General features: G+C 54.0%; 1 protein-coding gene across 1 annotated transcript in view; it reads right to left on the reverse strand.

Moving 5' to 3' along the window:
• Positions 1–213: 213 nt before the first annotated feature.
• The window catches only part of LOC140110328 (sulfotransferase 1C2-like), a 40,342-nt gene continuing 21,694 nt past the window's right edge, over positions 214–18,861 (reverse strand). The window contains exons 2-7 of the mRNA XM_072132171.1: positions 6,017–6,184; positions 5,370–5,554; positions 4,933–5,059; positions 2,540–2,634; positions 702–888; positions 214–476 (exon numbers count right to left, since the gene is read on the reverse strand). Of these exons, the coding sequence (XP_071988272.1) occupies positions 358–476; positions 702–888; positions 2,540–2,634; positions 4,933–5,059; positions 5,370–5,554; positions 6,017–6,155 (852 nt within the window). The 5' untranslated portion in view covers positions 6,156–6,184 and the 3' untranslated portion in view covers positions 214–357. The remainder of the gene's footprint in view (positions 477–701; positions 889–2,539; positions 2,635–4,932; positions 5,060–5,369; positions 5,555–6,016; positions 6,185–18,861) is intronic.

Raw genomic sequence — 18,861 nt, forward strand, 5'->3', positions numbered from 1 at the left:
GTTGTGTTGGTGTAAGGTAAGTGTCTAGCGTGTATGTATCCCTGTGTGGGGTCCTGCAGGTCGCACTGACGCGTTTCAGAGCTGTAAGTACACATTATGCAGCTCGCTCCAGTGTTTACAGCTGTGGACGGCTCATAATGCGTCAGCACATGGAGTGTAGTAATGGAAGGACATGGAAGATGCTGGATTGTGCCTGCGCCCTCTCGAGGGCACAGTGACCCCTGAGCCCCCCCACTAAGTGCCCCCCAGAATTGGCTTGTCCTGCAGTGAACCCCCCGTACATCCCCCTGGGGGGCAGTGGGGCGGCTGTGCACCCTCCGTGGTGTATGTAACATTGATCCAGGGCGCGGCGTGGGCTCAGTTTTCGTAGTGGATGTGTTTGGCGAGGCCGCTGGCGTCCATCTTGGTCCGGTACATCTCGTCGAAGAGGCGGTTCTGCTTGTTGGTGAAGTAATGTTTCCAGTCACCCACAGTCCCTGCAGAGGAGAAGGGGAGACCTGTCAGCGCACGGCGGGGGCCCTCCCTGTTACCACTAACCCCACAACCAAATCCAGCCCCCCAAACATGGCCGCCGCTGGAGGTGACAGCAGGATCGGGGGCACTTACCCCATAACCCCACAACCAAATCCAGCCCCCCAAACATGGCCGCCGCTGGAGGTGACAGCAGGATCGGGGTGTACCACCCTGGGGGGGGCACTTACCTTTGCGGAATACCAGCTTCCTGTTGGAGGTGAGGGAGCAGACGGTGTGGCTCGGCTCGTACTTCTCCTTCTCCACGTTACTCTTCATCTCGGAGAACGACGTCTTCTTGCAGATCTCGTGGATCTCGTTTTCGCTGATGTTGATCCCTAAATAATTGCAGATCCTCCGCACTGACTGGAAGGGATCCTGCAGGGAGAAGGAGCAGCACAGCGGGTGTCACTACTACTCCCAGCATCCCCTGGTACAGGGTGTCACTACTACTCCCAGCATCCCCTGGTACAGGGTGTCACTACTACTCCCAGCATCCCCTGGTACAGGGTGTGACTACTGCTCCCAGCAGGCCCCGGTACAGGGTGTCACTACTACTCCCAGCATCCCCTGGTACAGGGTGTGACTACTGCTCCCAGCAGGCCCCGGTACAGGGTGTCACTACTACTCCCAGCATCCCCTGGTACAGGGTGTGACTACTGCTCCCAGCATGGCCCTGGTACAGGGTGCGACTACTACTCCCAGCATGGCCCTGGTACAGGGTGCGACTACTACTCCCAGCATCCCCCTGGTACAGGGTGTGACTACTACTCCCAGCAGGCTCTGGTACAGGGTGTGACTACTACTCCCAGCATCCCCTGGTACAGGGTGTGACTACTACTCCCAGCATCCCCCGGTAGAGGGTGCGACTACTGCTCCCAGCATCCCCCGGTAGAGGGTGCGACTACTACTCCCAGCATGGCTCTGGTACAGGGTGCGACTACTACTCCCAGCATCCCCCTGGTACAGGGTGTGACTACTGCTCCCAGCATCCCCCTGGTACAGGGTGTGACTACTGCTCCCAGCATCCCCCGGTAGAGGGTGCGACTACTGCTCCCAGCATCCCCCGGTAGAGGGTGCGACTACTGCTCCCAGCATCCCCCGGTAGAGGGTGCGACTACTACTCCCAGCATGGCTCTGGTACAGGGTGCGACTACTACTCCCAGCATCCCCCTGGTACAGGGTGTGACTACTGCTCCCAGCATCCCCCGGTAGAGGGTGCGACTACTGCTCCCAGCATCCCCCGGTAGAGGGTGCGACTACTACTCCCAGCATGGCTCTGGTACAGGGTGCGACTACTACTCCCAGCATCCCCTGGTACAGGGTGTGACTACTACTCCCAGCATGGCCCTGGTACAGGGTGTGACTACTGCTCCCAGCATGGCCCTGGTACAGGGTGCGACTACTACTCCCAGCATGGCCCTGGTACAGGGTGCGACTACAACTCCCAGCATGGCCCTGGTACAGGGTGCGACTACAACTCCCAGCATGGCCCTGGTACAGGGTGCGACTACTACTCCCAGCAGGCCCTGGTACAGGGTGCGACTACTACTCCCAGCATGGCCCTGGTACAGGGTGTAACTACTGCTCCCAGCAGGCTCTGGTACAGGGTGTGACTACTACTCCCAGCATGGCCCTGGTACAGGGTGTGACTACTACTCCCAGCATGGCCCTGGTACAGGGTGTAACTACTGCTCCCAGCAGGCTCTGGTACAGGGTGTGACTACTACTCCCAGCATGGCCCTGGTACAGGGTGTGACTACTACTCCCAGCAGGCCCTGGTACAGGGTGTAACTACTGCTTCCAGCAGGCCCTGGTACAGGGTGTGACTACTACTCCCAGCAGGCCCCGGTACAGGGTGCGACTACTGCTTCCAGCAGGCCCTGGTACAGGGTGCGACTACTGCTTCCAGCAGGCCCTGGTACAGGGTGCGACTACTACTCCCAGCATCCCCTGGCAGCAGGAGGCGACTACTACTCCCAGCATCCCCTGGCAGCAGGAGTGCTGGAGCCTATGAGCCGGGTCTCACCTTTTTCATGGCTTCGTAGTAGAGGAAGAGCGTCCCCATCTCATTGCGATGCTTCTCCCAACTCAGGATGTGATCGAACCAAGAGCCGCAGACAACTGCGCACAGAGGATTATCACAGAGAGACATCAGCAGGGTGCACAGAGACATCAGCAGGGTGCACAGAGACATCAGCAGGGTGCACAGAGACATCAGCAGGGTGCACAGAGACATCAGCAGGGTGTACAGAGACATCAGCAGGGTGTACAGAGACATCAGCAGGGTGTACAGAGACATCAGCAGGGTGTACAGAGACATCAGCAGGGTGTACAGAGACATCAGCAGGGTGTACAGAGACATCAGCAGGGTGTACAGAGACATCAGCAGGGTGTACAGAGACATCAGCAGGGTGTACAGAGACATCAGCAGGGTGTACAGAGACATCAGCAGGGTGTACAGAGACATCAGCAGGGTGTACAGAGACATCAGCAGGGTGTACAGAGACATCAGCAGGGTGTACAGAGACATCAGCAGGGTGTACAGAGACATCAGCAGGGTGTACAGAGACATCAGCAGGGTGTACAGAGACATCAGCAGGGTGTACAGAGACATCAGCAGGGTGTACAGAGATACAGAGAGACATCAGCAGGGTGTACAGAGACATCAGCAGGGTGTACAGAGACATCAGCAGGGTGTACAGAGACATCAGCAGGGTGTACAGAGACATCAGCAGGGTGTACAGAGACATCAGCAGGGTGTACAGAGACATCAGCAGGGTGTACAGAGACATCAGCAGGGTGTACAGAGACATCAGCAGGGTGTACAGAGACATCAGCAGGGTGTACAGAGACATCAGCAGGGTGTACAGAGACATCAGCAGGGTGTACAGAGACATCAGCAGGGTGTACAGAGACATCAGCAGGGTGTACAGAGACATCAGCAGGGTGTACAGAGACATCAGCAGGGTGTACAGAGACAGCAGGGTGTACAGAGACAGCAGGGTGTACAGAGACATCAGCAGGGTGTACAGAGACATCAGCAGGGTGTACAGAGACATCAGCAGGGTGTACAGAGACATCAGCAGGGTGTACAGAGACATCAGCAGGGTGTACAGAGACATCAGCAGGGTGTACAGAGACATCAGCAGGGTGTACAGAGATACAGAGACATCAGCACGGTGTACAGAGACATCAGGAGGGTGTACAGAGACATCAGCAGGGTGTACAGAGACATCAGCAGGGTGTACAGAGATACAGAGACATCAGCAGGGTGTACAGAGACATCAGCAGGGTGTACAGAGACATCAGCAGGGTGTACAGAGACATCAGCAGGGTGTACAAGAGATACAGAGAGACTGGAAGAGTCACACGGAGACATCAGCAGGTTGTACCAGAGATACAGAGACTGGAAGAATCACAGAGAGACATCAGCAGGTTGTATCAGAGATACAGAGACTGGAAGAGTCACAGAGAGACATCAGCAGGGTGTACAGAGACATCAGCAGGGTGTACAGAGACATCAGCAGGTTGTACCAGAGATTCAGAGACTGGACGAGTCACAGAGAGACATCAGCAGGTTGTACCAGAGATACAGAGACTGGAAGAATCACAGAGAGACATCAGCAGGTTGTATCAGAGATACAGAGACTGGACGAGTCACACAGAGACATCAGCAGTTTGTACCAGAGATACAGAGACTGGAAGAGTCACAGAGAGACATCAGCAGGTTGTACCGGAGATTACAGAGACTGGAGGAGTCACAGAGACATCAGCAGGTTGTACCAGAGATACAGAGACTGGAAGAGTCACACAGAGAGACATCAGCAGGTTGTACCAGAGATACAGAGACTGGACGAGTCACACAGAGACATCAGCAGGTTGTATCAGAGATACAGAGACTGGAAGAGTCACAGAGAGACATCAGCAGGGTGTACAGAGACATCAGCAGGGTGTACAGAGACATCAGCAGGTTGTACCAGAGATTCAGAGACTGGACGAGTCACACAGAGACATCAGCAGGTTGTACCAGAGATTCAGAGACTGGACGAGTCACACAGAGACATCAGCAGGTTGTACCAGAGATTCAGAGACTGGACGAGTCACACAGAGACATCAGCAGGTTGTACCGGAGATACAGAGACTGGAAGAGTCACAGAGACATCAGCAGGTTGTACCAGAGATACAGAGACTGGAAGAGTCACACAGAGACATCAGCAGGTTGTACCAGAGATACAGAGACTGGATGTAGCGGGAGGCAGAGATACAGAGACTGGATGTAGCGGGAGGCAGAGATACTGATGTTGATCTCCTGTTCTGTTACAATGTATCAGCCACAAGTGTTATGTAACCAGAGACAGGCACAGGAGCAGCCTCGTCTCTTCTCTACTACTCTCTGTTATCAGCCCTGCTTTATGTCACCTTCTCCGTGCAGGAACATGTCCAGGTAGGTGTTCCAGCCCTCGATGGTCGGCAGGTTGGGGTTCTCCCTGTAGTAGTGATATAACGATACGGCCGTGTCCTTAGGATTGCGGATGATGTAGATCGCCTGTGGGGAGGTGGCATGAGCTTAGATACACCGTATCCACCAGTTTTTGAGATACAATCCCACTGTTCCTAAGATCTCTGCCTGCTGTCAGTGAATGGAAACTCAGCAGAAATGAGAGATTAGTGATTCTGCTGTTTGGACCCATCCTTGGAGAGACCCCTCGTCCCCTGTCTGGTTCAGCCGTGGTGCTCCCCCCCCTCCCCTCCCCGCCACGCCCTTCGTCTTCACGGCCGTGCCCCCTTGACCCCCCGCCGCCTCCCCCTGTCTCCTGGTCACGCCCCCCTGCCTCTGTCTCCCGCCGGGCCCCCACCTTGCACTTCTTGGCCTTGAAGTCCTTGGGTAGCATGTGGTAGTTGAGGTGGGTGGGGATGATCCTCTTCGTCGTCAGGTTGTTCAGTTCCTCCAGTTTGGTCGTTTCTCCAAACTCGATGGCGGAGGTGAGGGTGACCTTGGAGGAGTACAGAAGCTTCATAATCTCTGCCAACCAGTGCGTTCCTACAGAGGGGCGACAGATGAGAGGGGTGAGGGGCACAGAAGGGGCTGACGGACCCTATTCCCCCCCCCCCCGCCCCTTCATCTCTGCTGGATCCCACTGACAACCCCACCCTCATCTCTGCTGGATCCTGCTGACACCCCCCCCCCCCCCCGCCTCATCTCTGCTGGATCCCGCTGACACCCCCCGCCCCCTCATCTCTGCTGGATCCCACTGAAGCCCCCCTTAATATCTGCTGGATCCCGCTGACACCCCCCCACCTCATCTCTGCTGGATCCTGCTGACACCGCCCCCCCCCCTCATCTCTGCTGGATCCCGCTGACACCCCCGCCTCATCTCTGCTGGATCCCACCGCCACCCTCTGCTTCACCTGTGCTGGATCCCACCAGCACCCCCCTCCTCATCACTGACTATCAGGTTGCTTATAGCTGCACCTAGTGAGGGTTTGCAGATGCTCCACTTACCGGATTTTGGATAAGATACGAGCAGCAGATCGTCGTCCCGGGCCTGGAATTGGTCCAGAGATTGGAGCAGGTCTGCGGAGGAGCGGGTGGTGAAGGGGATCCCATTGTAGATGTGAATGAGGTTGCTCTGCTGAGACATGGCGGGTGGGTCTGGGTGCTGTTGGGTGCCTGTGGGGATGCAGCAGTGAAGGTGGCACAGATGCCAAGGTTTATATAGCCAGGAGGGGGCGGAGCTCTCGGCTCCTTGGATCCAATTGATTATAAACAGAAGTTTTATCATTGAGGATTTTATGGCCTGTAATGACTGATACATTGTTACAGTGATTGATTATGTAACGAGTTGTCCGAATACAGTAAACCCGCTGACACCACGGGACACCCTTATCACCCTCTCGTGATGCTGAGGGTCACTGATAGCGAAGACTAATCAATAAGATTATATAAGTATCGGAAGCCAATAATAATGTTATGATGATGCTGTGTCACCGTGACTCCTCACATTGTGGACACTTATTAGGCCCCTTCCCATGGGGGTCGTAAATCTGAAAAATACTGCAGCTCCCGGGGGGGATTAGTCCTGAAGGGACCCTTAGCAGCACTTAGGACCAGCTCTAAGGGCAGTGGTTGGTCCAAGGGAAACTCTCATGAAGTCTATATTCTGGAGAAACCAGGAGAAAACCTGCTTCTGGTGCCTTACAGAAAGAGATGTGGTCATTCACACCAGTGAGAAAGATAAGGGGAATCAAAAAAGGGGATGGCATGACTGGGTCATGAAGGATCAGAAACTGGGTCACGAGGAACCAGAAACTGCATCACTGGATCATGAGGGTCCGGAAACTGCATCACTGGATCATGAGGGTCCGGAAACTGCATCACTGGGTCACGAGCGACCAGAATCTGGATCACTGGGTCACGAGGGTTCGGAAACTGCATCACTGGGTCATGAGGGACCGGAAACTGCATCACTGGATCGTGAGGGTCCGGAAACTGCATCACTGGGTCATGAGGGTCCGGAAACTGCATCACTGGGTCACGAGCGACCAGAATCTGGGTCACGAGGGTCCGGAAACTGCATCACTGGGTCATGAGGGTCCAGAAACTGAATCACTGGGTCACGAGGGGCTGTATACTGCATCACTGGGTCATGAGGGTTCAGAAACTGCATCACTGGGTCATGAGGGACCAGAAACTGCATCCCTGGGTCATGAGGGACCAGAAACTGCATCACTGGGTCATGAGGGTCCAGAAACTGCATCACTGGGTCACAAGGGGCTGTATACTGCATCACTGGGTCATGAGGGTTCAGAAACGGCATCCGTGGGTCACGAGGGTCCGGAAACTGCATCACTGGGTCACAAGGGACCAGAAACTTCATCACTGGGTCACGACGGGCTGTATACTGCATCACTGGGTCATGAGGTTCCGGAAACTGCGTCACTGTGTCATGAGGATCTGAAAACTGGGTCACGAGGGTCCAGAAACTGCATCACTGCCACTGCTGTGGGGGTCTTCTGGGGGTCCCAGAGGGGATCTGCTATGACACAGGAGGACCTTTATTATATATTGTAGTGACACATCCCGGAGCGCGGGGGGGGGGGGGGGCAGGTTACATCACACCGGAAAATATCATCCAGGAAACAAGGAATGCTCCAGACGGTAATAAAGTGTCCAACACAAATAATCAGGATCTAATATGCAAATATCCCGCAAGGACGAGGGGCGGAGCCCGTCACCATGGATCAATACATCACCCATTGTCCACAACTACCCCCAGGCGGGGGCTACCCCCCCCCCCCCCCCCCCGAGGGTAGACAAGGCAGGACATAGAGAGTAATACAGAGAGAGGCTGTGTCACACAATGCACACGGCGACGCATCCAGCAGCTTAGGACGACGCATTTCATACTCTAAAGTCCAGGATTCTCCTGTGATAGGAGGATGCACTGCCATATACTGAACTTACTGGGTCACGAGGGTCCAGAAACTGCATCACTGGGTCATGGGGGTCCAGAAACTGCATCTGTGGGTCACGAAGGACTGGAAACTGCATCACTGGGTCACGAGGGACCAGAAACTGCGCCACTGGGTCACGGGGTCCAGAAACAGCATCACTGGGTCACAAGGGACCAGAAACTGGATCACTGGGTCATGAGGGTCCAGAAACTGCATCACTGGGTCACGAGGGACCGGAAACTGCATCACTGGGTCATGAGGGGCCAGAAACTGCATCCGTGGGTCACGAGGGTCCGGAAACTGCATCACTGGGTCATGAGGGTCCAGAAACTGCAACACTGGGTCACAAGGGACCAGAAACTGCATCACTGTGTCATGAGCATCAAGAAACTGCAAAACTGGGTCACAAGGATCCGGAAACTGCATCACTGGGTCATGAGAGACCGGAAACTGCATCACTGGGTCACGAGGGACAAGAAACTGGGTTACAAGGGACCAGAAACTGCATCACTGGGTCACAGGGGACCCGAAACTGCATCACTGGGTCATGAGGGTCCAGAAACTGCATCACTGGGTCAAAAGGGTTCAGAAACTGCATAACTGGGTCATGAGGGACCAGAATCTGCATCACTGGGTCATGAGGGTCCAGAAACTGCATTACTGGGTCATGAGGGACCAGAAACTGCATCCCTGGGTCACAAGGGACCAGAAACTGCATCACTGGGTCACGAGGGTCCGGAAACTGCATCACTGGGTCAAGAGGGACCAGAAAATGCATCCCTCGGTCACGAGGGTCCGGAAACTTCATCCCTGGGTCACGAGGGACCAGAAACTGCATAACTGGGTCACAAGGGACCAGAAATTGTATCACTGGGTCATGAGGGACCAGGAACAGCATCACTGGGTCATGAGGGTCCAGAAACTGCATCACTGGGTCACAAGGGTCCGGAAACTGCATCACTGGGTCATGAGGGACCAGAAACTGCATCACTGGGTCACGAGGGACCAGAAACTGCATCACTGGATCATGAGGGTCCGGAAACTGCATCACTGGGTCACAAGGGACCAGAAACAGCATCACTGCGTCATGAAGGTCCAGAAACTGCATCACTGGGTCATGAGCGTCAAGAAACTGCAACACTGGGTCACAAGGGACCAGAAACTGCATCACTGGTTCACAAGGATCCGAAAACTGCATCACTGGGTCATGAGGGACCAGAAACTGCATCCCTGGGTCACGAGGGACCAGAAACTGGGTTACAAGGGACCAGAAACTGGGTCACAGGGGACCAGAAACTGCATCACTGCGTCATGAGGGTCCAGAAACTGCATCACTGGGTCAAAAGGGTTCAGAAACTGCATAACTGGGTCATGAGGGACCAGAATCTGCATCACTGGGTCATGAGGGTCCAGAAACTGCATTACTGGGTCATGAGGGACCAGAAACTGCATCCTTTGGTCACAAGGGACCAGAAACTGCATCACTGGGTCACGAGGGTCTGGAAACTGCATCACTGGGTCACGAGGGACCAGAAACTGGGTTACAAGGGACCAGAAACTGCATCACTGGGTCACAGGGGACCCGAAACTGCATCACTGGGTCATGAGGGTCCAGAAACTGCATCACTGGGTCAAAAGGGTTCAGAAACTGCATAACTGGGTCATGAGGGACCAGATTCTGAATCACTGGGTCATGAGGGTCCAGAAACTGCATTACTGGGTCATGAGGGACCAGAAACTGCATCCCTGGGTCACAAGGGACCAGAAACTGCATCACTGGGTCACGAGGGTCCGGAAACTGCATCACTGGGTCAAGAGGGACCAGAAATTGCATCCCTTGGTCATGAGGGTCCGGAAACTTCATCCCTGGGTCATGAGGGACCAGAAACTGCATCACTGGGTCACGGGGTCCAGAAACAGCATCACTGGGTCACAAGGGACCAGGAACTGTATCACTGGGTCACGAGGGACCAGTAACAGCATCACTGGGTCATGAGGGTCCAGAAACTGCATCACTGGGTCACAAGGGTCCGGAAACTGCATCACTGGGTCACAAGGGACCAGAAACTGCATCACTGGGTCATGAGGGACCAGAAACAGCTTCACTGGGTCATGAGGGTCCAGAAACTGCAACACTGGGTCACAAGGGACCAGAAACTGCATCACTGCGTCATGAAGGTCCAGAAACTGCATCACTGGGTCATGAGCGTCAAGAAACTGCAACACTGGGTCACAAGGGACCAGAAACTGCATCACTGGGTCACAAGGATCCGAAAACTGCATCACTGGGTCATGAGGGACCAAAAACTGCATCCCTGGGTCACGAGGGACCAGAAACTGGGTTACAAGGGACGAGAAACTGCATCACTGGGTCACAGGGGACCAGAAACTGCATCACTGGGTCATGAGGGTCCAGAAACTGCATTACTGGGTCATGAGGGACCAGAAACTGCATCCCTTGGTCACAAGGGACCAGAAACTGCATCACTGGGTCACGAGGGTCTGGAAACTGCATCACTGGGTCACGAGGGACCAGAAACTGGGTTACAAGGGACCAGAAACTGCATCACTGGGTCACAGGGGACCAGAAACAGCATCACTGCGTCATGAAGGTCCAGAAACTGCATCACTGGGTCACAGGGGACCAGAAACAGCATCACTGCGTCATGAAGGTCAAGAAACTGCAACACTGGGTCACAAGGAACCAGAAACTGCATCACTGGTTCACAAGGATCCGAAAACTGCATCACTGGGTCATGAGGGACCAGAAACTGCATCCCTGGGTCACGAGGGACCAGAAACTGGGTTACAAGGGACCAGAAACTGGGTCACAGGGGACCAGAAACTGCATCACTGCGTCATGAGGGTCCGGAAACTGCATCACTGGGTCACAAGGGACCAGAAACAGCATCACTGCGTCATGAAGGTCCAGAAACTGCATCACTGGGTCATGAGCGTCAAGAAACTGCAACACTGGGTCACAAGGGACCAGAAACTACATCACTGGTTCACAAGGATCCGAAAACTGCATCACTGGGTCATGAGGGACCAGAAACTGCATCCCTGGGTCACGAGGGACCAGAAACTGGGTTACAAGGGACCAGAAACTGGGTCACAGGGGACCAGAAACTGCATCACTGCGTCATGAGGGTCCAGAAACTGCATCACTGGGTCAAAAGGGTTCAGAAACTGCATAACTGGGTCATGAGGGACCAGAATCTGCATCACTGGGTCATGAGGGTCCAGAAACTGCATTACTGGGTCATGAGGGACCAGAAACTGCATCCCTTGGTCACAAGGGACCAGAAACTGCATCACTGGGTCACGAGGGTCTGGAAACTGCATCACTGGGTCACGAGGGACCAGAAACTGGGTTACAAGGGACCAGAAACTGCATCACTGGGTCACAGGGGACCCGAAACTGCATCACTGGGTCATGAGGGTCCAGAAACTGCATCACTGGGTCAAAAGGGTTCAGAAACTGCATAACTGGGTCATGAGGGACCAGATTCTGAATCACTGGGTCATGAGGGTCCAGAAACTGCATTACTGGGTCATGAGGGACCAGAAACTGCATCCCTGGGTCACAAGGGACCAGAAACTGCATCACTGGGTCACGAGGGTCCGGAAACTGCATCACTGGGTCAAGAGGGACCAGAAATTGCATCCCTTGGTCATGAGGGTCCGGAAACTTCATCCCTGGGTCACGAGGGACCAGAAACTGCATCACTGGGTCACGGGGTCCAGAAACAGCATCACTGGGTCACAAGGGACCAGGAACAGCATCACTGGGTCATGAGGGTCCAGAAACTGCATCACTGGGTCACAAGGGTCCGGAAACTGCATCACTGGGTCACAAGGGACCAGAAACTGCATCACTGGGTCATGAGGGACCAGAAACAGCTTCACTGGGTCATGAGGGTCCAGAAACTGCAACACTGGGTCACAAGGGACCAGAAACTGCATCACTGCGTCATGAAGGTCCAGAAACTGCATCACTGGGTCATGAGCGTCAAGAAACTGCAACACTGGGTCACAAGGGACCAGAAACTGCATCACTGGGTCACAAGGATCCGAAAACTGCATCACTGGGTCATGAGGGACCAAAAACTGCATCCCTGGGTCACGAGGGACCAGAAACTGGGTTACAAGGGACGAGAAACTGCATCACTGGGTCACAGGGGACCAGAAACTGCATCACTGGGTCATGAGGGTCCAGAAACTGCATCACTGGGTCATGAGGGTCCAGAAACTGCATTACTGGGTCATGAGGGACCAGAAACTGCATCCCTTGGTCACAAGGGACCAGAAACTGCATCACTGGGTCACGAGGGTCTGGAAACTGCATCACTGGGTCACGAGGGACCAGAAACTGGGTTACAAGGGACCAGAAACTGCATCACTGGGTCACAGGGGACCCGAAACTGCATCACTGGGTCATGAGGGTCCAGAAACTGCATCACTGGGTCAAAAGGGTTCAGAAACTGCATAACTGGGTCATGAGGGACCAGATTCTGAATCACTGGGTCATGAGGGTCCAGAAACTGCATTACTGGGTCATGAGGGACCAGAAACTGCATCCCTGGGTCACAAGGGACCAGAAACTGCATCACTGGGTCACGAGGGTCCGGAAACTGCATCACTGGGTCAAGAGGGACCAGAAATTGCATTCCTTGGTCATGAGGGTCCGGAAACTTCATCCCTGGGTCACGAGGGACCAGAAACTGCATCACTGGGTCACGGGGTCCAGAAACAGCATCACTGGGTCACAAGGGACCAGGAACTGTATCACTGGGTCACGAGGGACCAGGAACAGCATCACTGGGTCATGAGGGTCCAGAAACTGCATCACTGGGTCACAAGGGTCCGGAAACTGCATCACTGGGTCACAAGGGACCAGAAACTGCATTACTGGGTCATGAAGGTCCAGAAACTGCATAACTGGGTCATGAGCGTCAAGAAACTGCAACACTGGGTCACAAGGGACCAGAAACTGCATCACTGCGTCATGAAGGTCCAGAAACTGCATAACTGGGTCATGAGCGTCAAGAAACTGCAACACTGGGTCACAAGGGACCAGAAACTGCATCACTGGGTCACAAGGATCCGAAAACTGCATCACTGGGTCATGAGGGACCAAAAACTGCATCCCTGGGTCACGAGGGACCAGAAACTGGGTTACAAGGGACGAGAAACTGCATCACTGGGTCACAGGGGACCAGAAACTGCATCACTGGGTCATGAGGGTCCAGAAACTGCATCACTGGGTCAAAAGGGTTCAGAAACTGCATAACTGGGTCATGAGGGACCAGAATCTGCATCACTGGGTCATGAGGTTCCAGAAACTGCATTACTGGGTCATGAGGGACCAGAAACTGTATCCCTGGGTCACAAGGGTCCAGAAACTGCATCACTGGGTCACGAGGGTCTGGAAACTGCATCACTGGGTCAAGAGGGACCAGAAAATGCATCCCTCGGTCATGAGGGTCTGGAAACTTCATCCCTGGGTCACGAGGGACCGGAAACTGCATCACTGGGTCACGGGGTCCAGAAACAGCATCACTGGGTCACAAGGGACCAGAAACTGTATCACTGGGTAACGAGGGAACAGAAACAGCATAACAGGGTCAAGAGGGACCAGAAAATGCATCCCTCGGTCATGAGGGTCCGGAAACTTCATCCCTGGGTCACGAGGGACTAGAAACTGCATCACTTGGTCACGGGGTCCAGAAACAGCATCACTGGGTCACAAGGGGCCAGAAATTGCATCACTGGGTCACAAGGGTCCAGAAACAGCATAACTGGGTCAAGAGGATCCAGAAACTGCAACACTGGGTCACAAGGGACCAGAAACAGCATCACTGGGTCATGAAGGTCCAGAAACTGCATCACTGGGCATGAGCGGCAAGAAACTGCAACACTGGGTCACAAGGGACCAGAAACTGCATCACTGGGTCACAAGGATCTGGAAACTGCATCACTGGGTCATGAGGGACCGGAAACTGCATCACTGGGTCACGAGGGACCAGAGACTGGGTTACAAGGGACCAGAAACTGCATCAATGGGTCACAGGGCACCCGAAACTGCATCACTGGGTCATGAGGGTCCAAAAACTGCATTACTGGGTCATGAGGGACCAGAAACTGCATCCCTGGGTCACAAGGGACCAGAAAATGCATCACTGGGTCACAAGGGTCCGGAAACTTCATCACTCGGTCAAGAGGGTCCAGAAAATGCATCCCTCGGTCATGAGGGTCCGGAAACTTCATCCCTGGGTCACGAGGGACCAGAAACTGCATCACTGGGTCACGGGGTCCAGAAACAGCATCACTGGGTCACAAGGGTCCAGAAACTGCATCACTGGGCATGAGCGGCAAGAAACTGCAACAATGGGTCACAAGGGACCAGAAACTGCATCACTGGGTCACAAGGATCTGGAAACTGCATCACTGGGGACCCGAAACTGCATCACTGGGTCATGAGGGTCCAGAAACTGCATCACTGGGTCAAAAGGGTTCAGAAACTGCATAAGTGGGTCATGAGGGACCAGAATCTGAATCACTGGGTCATGAGGGTCCAGAAACTGCATTACTGGGTCATGAGGGACCAGAAACTGCATCCCTGGGTCACAAGGGACCACAAACTGCATCACTGGGTCACGAGGGTCTGGAAACTGCATCACTGGGTCACGAGGGACCAGAAACTGGGTTACAAGGGACCAGAAACTGCATCACTGGGTCACAGGGGACCTGAAACTGCATCACTGGGTCATGAGGGTCCAGAAACTGCATCACTGGGTCAAAAGGGTTCAGAAACTGCATAACTGGGTCATGAGGGACCAGATTCTGAATCACTGGGTCATGAGGGTCCAGAAACTGCATTACTGGGTCATGAGGGACCAGAAACTGCATCCCTGGGTCACAAGGGACCAGAAACTGCATCACTGGGTCACGAGGGTCCGGAAACTGCATCACTGGGTCAAGAGGGACCAGAAATTGCATTCCTTGGTCATGAGGGTCCGGAAACTTCATCCCTGGGTCACGAGGGACCAGAAACTGCATCACTGGGTCACGGGGTCCAGAAACAGCATCACTGGGTCACAAGGGACCAGGAACTGTATCACTGGGTCACGAGGGACCAGGAACAGCATCACTGGGTCATGAGGGTCCAGAAACTGCATCACTGGGTCACAAGGGTCCGGAAACTGCATCACTGGGTCACAAGGGACCAGAAACTGCATTACTGAGTCATGAAGGTCCAGAAACTGCATAACTGGGTCATGAGCGTCAAGAAACTGCAACACTGGGTCACAAGGGACCAGAAACTGCATCACTGCGTCATGAAGGTCCAGAAACTGCATAACTGGGTCATGAGCGTCAAGAAACTGCAACACTGGGTCACAAGGGACCAGAAACTGCATCACTGGGTCACAAGGATCCGAAAACTGCATCACTGGGTCATGAGGGACCAAAAACTGCATCCCTGGGTCACGAGGGACCAGAAACTGGGTTACAAGGGACGAGAAACTGCATCACTGGGTCACAGGGGACCAGAAACTGCATTACTGGGTCATGAGGGTCCAGAAACTGCATCACTGGGTCAAAAGGGTTCAGAAACTGCATAACTGGGTCATGAGGGACCAGAATCTGCATCACTGGGTCATGAGGTTCCAGAAACTGCATTACTGGGTCATGAGGGACCAGAAACTGTATCCCTGGGTCACAAGGGTCCAGAAACTGCATCACTGGGTCACGAGGGTCTGGAAACTGCATCACTGGGTCAAGAGGGACCAGAAAATGCATCCCTCGGTCATGAGGGTCCGGAAACTTCATCCCTGGGTCACGAGGGACCGGAAACTGCATCACTGGGTCACGGGGTCCAGAAACAGCATCACTGGGTCACAAGGGACCAGAAACTGTATCACTGGGTCACGAGGGACCAGAAACAGCATAACTGGGTCAAGAGGGACCAGAAAATGCATCCCTCGGTCATTAGGGTCCGGAAACTTCATCCCTGGGTCACGAGGGACTAGAAACTGCATCACTTGGTCACGGGGTCCAGAAACAGCATCACTGGGTCACAAGGGACCAGAAATTGCATCACTGGGTCACAAGGGTCCAGAAAACGCATCACTGGGTCAAGAGGATCCAGAAACTGCAACACTGGGTCACAAGGGACCAGAAACAGCATCACTGGGTCATGAAGGTCCAGAAACTGCATCACTGGGCATGAGCGGCAAGAAACTGCAACACTGGGTCACAAGGGACCAGAAACTGCATCACTGGGTCACAAGGATCTGGAAACTGCATCACTGGGTCATGAGGGACCGGAAACTGCATCACTGGGTCACGAGGGACCAGAAACTGGGTTACAAGGGACCAGAAACTGCATCAATGGGTCACAGGGCACCCGAAACTGCATCACTGGGTCATGAGGGTCCAAAAACTGCATTACTGGGTCATGAGGGACCAGAAACTGCATCCCTGGGTCACAAGGGACCAGAAAATGCATCACTGGGTCACAAGGGTCCGGAAACTTCATCACTGGGTCAAGAGGGACCAGAAAATGCATCCCTCGGTCATGAGGGTCCGGAAACTTCATCCCTGGGTCACAAGGGACCAGAAACTGCATCACTGGGTCACGGGGTCCAGAAACAGCATCACTGGGTCACAAGGGTCCAGAAACTGCATCACTGGGCAAGAGCGGCAAGAAACTGCAACAATGGGTCACAAGGGACCAGAAACTGCATCACTGGGTCACAAGGATCTGGAAACTGCATCACTGGGGACCCGAAACTGCATCACTGGGTCATGAGGGTCCAGAAACTGCATCACTGGGTCAAAAGGGTTCAGAAACTGCATAAGTGGGTCATGAGGGACCAGAATCTGAATCACTGGGTCATGAGGGTCCAGAAACTGCATTACTGGGTCATGAGGGACCAGAAACTGCATCCCTGGGTCACAAGGGACCAGAAACTGCATCACTGGGTCACGAGGGTCCGGAAACTTCATCACTGGGTCAAGAGGGACCAGAAAATGCATCCCTCGGTCATGAGGGTCCGGAAACTTCATCCCTGGGTCACGAGGAACCAGAAACTGCATCACTGGGTCACGGGGTCCAGAAACAGCATCACTGGGTCACAAGGGACCAGAAACTGCATTACTGGGTCACGAGGGACCAGAAACAGCATCACTGCGTCAAGAGGGACCAGAAAATGCATCCCTCGGTCATGAGGGTCCGGAAACTTCTTCCCTGGGTCACGAGGGACTAGAAACTGCATCACTTGGTCACGGGGTCCAGAAACAGCATCACTGGGTCACAAGGGACCAGAAACTGCATCACTGGGTCACGAGGGTCTAGAAACTGCATCACTGGGTCATGAGGATCCAGAAACTGCAACACTGGGTCACAAGGGACCAGAAACAGCATCACTGGGTCATGAAGGTCCAGAAACTGCATCACTGGGTCATGAGCGTCAAGAAACTGCAACAATGGGTCACAAGGGACCAGAAACTGCATCACTGGGTCACAAGGATCCGGAAACTGCATCACTGGGTCATGAGGGACCAGAAACTGCATCCCTGGGTCACGAGGGACCAGAAACTGGGTTACAAGGGACCAGAAACTGCATCACTGGGTCACAGTGGACCAGAAACTGCATCACTGGGTCATGAGGGTCCAGAAACTGCATAACTGGGTCAAAAGGGTTCAGAAACTGCATAACTGGGTCATGAGGGACCAGAATCTGCATCACTGGGTCATGAGGGTCCAGAAACTGCATTACTAGGTCATGAGGGACCAGAAACTGTATCCCTGGGTCACAAGGAACCAGAAACTGCATCACTGGGTCACGAGGGTCCGGAAACTGCATCACTGGGTCAAGAGGGACCAGAAAATGCATCCCTCGGTCATGAGGGACCAGAAACTGCATCACTGGGTCATAGGGTCCAGAAACAGCATTACTGGGTCACAAGGGACCAGAAACTGTATCACTGGGTCACGAGGGACCAGAAACAGCATCACGGGGTCAATAGGGACCAGAAAATGCATCCCTCAGTCATGAGGGACCAGAAACTGCATCACTGGGTCATGGGGTCCAGAAACAGCATTACTGGGTCACAAGGGACCAGAAACTGTATCACTGGGTCACGAGGGACCAGAAACAGCATCACGGGGTCAATAGGGACCAGAAAATGCATCCCTCGGTCATGAGGGTCCGGAAACTTCATCCCTGGGTCACGAGGGACCAGAAACTGCATCACTGTGTCACGGGGTCTAGAAACAGCATCACTGGGTCACAAGGGACCAGAAACTGTATCACTGGGTCACGAGGGACCAGAAACAGCATCACTGGGTCATGAGGGACCAGAAACTGCATCACTGGGTCACAAGGGTCCGGAAACTGCATCACTGGGTCATGAGGGACCAGAAACTGCATCACTGGGTCACGAGGGACCAGAAACTGCATCACTGGGTCACGGGGTCCAGAAACAGCATCACTGGGTCACAAGGGACCAGAAACTGCATCACTGGGTCACGAGGGTCCAGAAACTGCATCACTGGGTCTAGAGGATCCAGAAACTGCAACAGTGGGTCACAAGGGACCAGAAACAGCATCACTGGGTCATGAAGGTCCGGAAACTGCATCACTGGGTCTTGAGCGTCAAGAAACTGCAACACTGGGTCACAAGGGACCAGAAACTGCATCACTGGGTCACAAGGATCTGGAAACTGCATCACTGGGTCATGAGGGACCGGAAACTGGGTTACAAGGGACCAGAAACTGCATCACTGGGTCACAGGGGACCCCAAACTGCATCACTGGGTCATGAGGGTCCAGAAACTGCATCACTGGGTCAAAAGGGTTCAGAAACTGCATCACTGGGTCATGA

The sequence above is a fragment of the Engystomops pustulosus genome, unplaced genomic scaffold, assembly GCF_040894005.1.
Source record: "Engystomops pustulosus unplaced genomic scaffold, aEngPut4.maternal MAT_SCAFFOLD_251, whole genome shotgun sequence".
In the NCBI taxonomy this organism is placed as follows: Eukaryota; Metazoa; Chordata; class Amphibia; order Anura; family Leptodactylidae; genus Engystomops; species Engystomops pustulosus.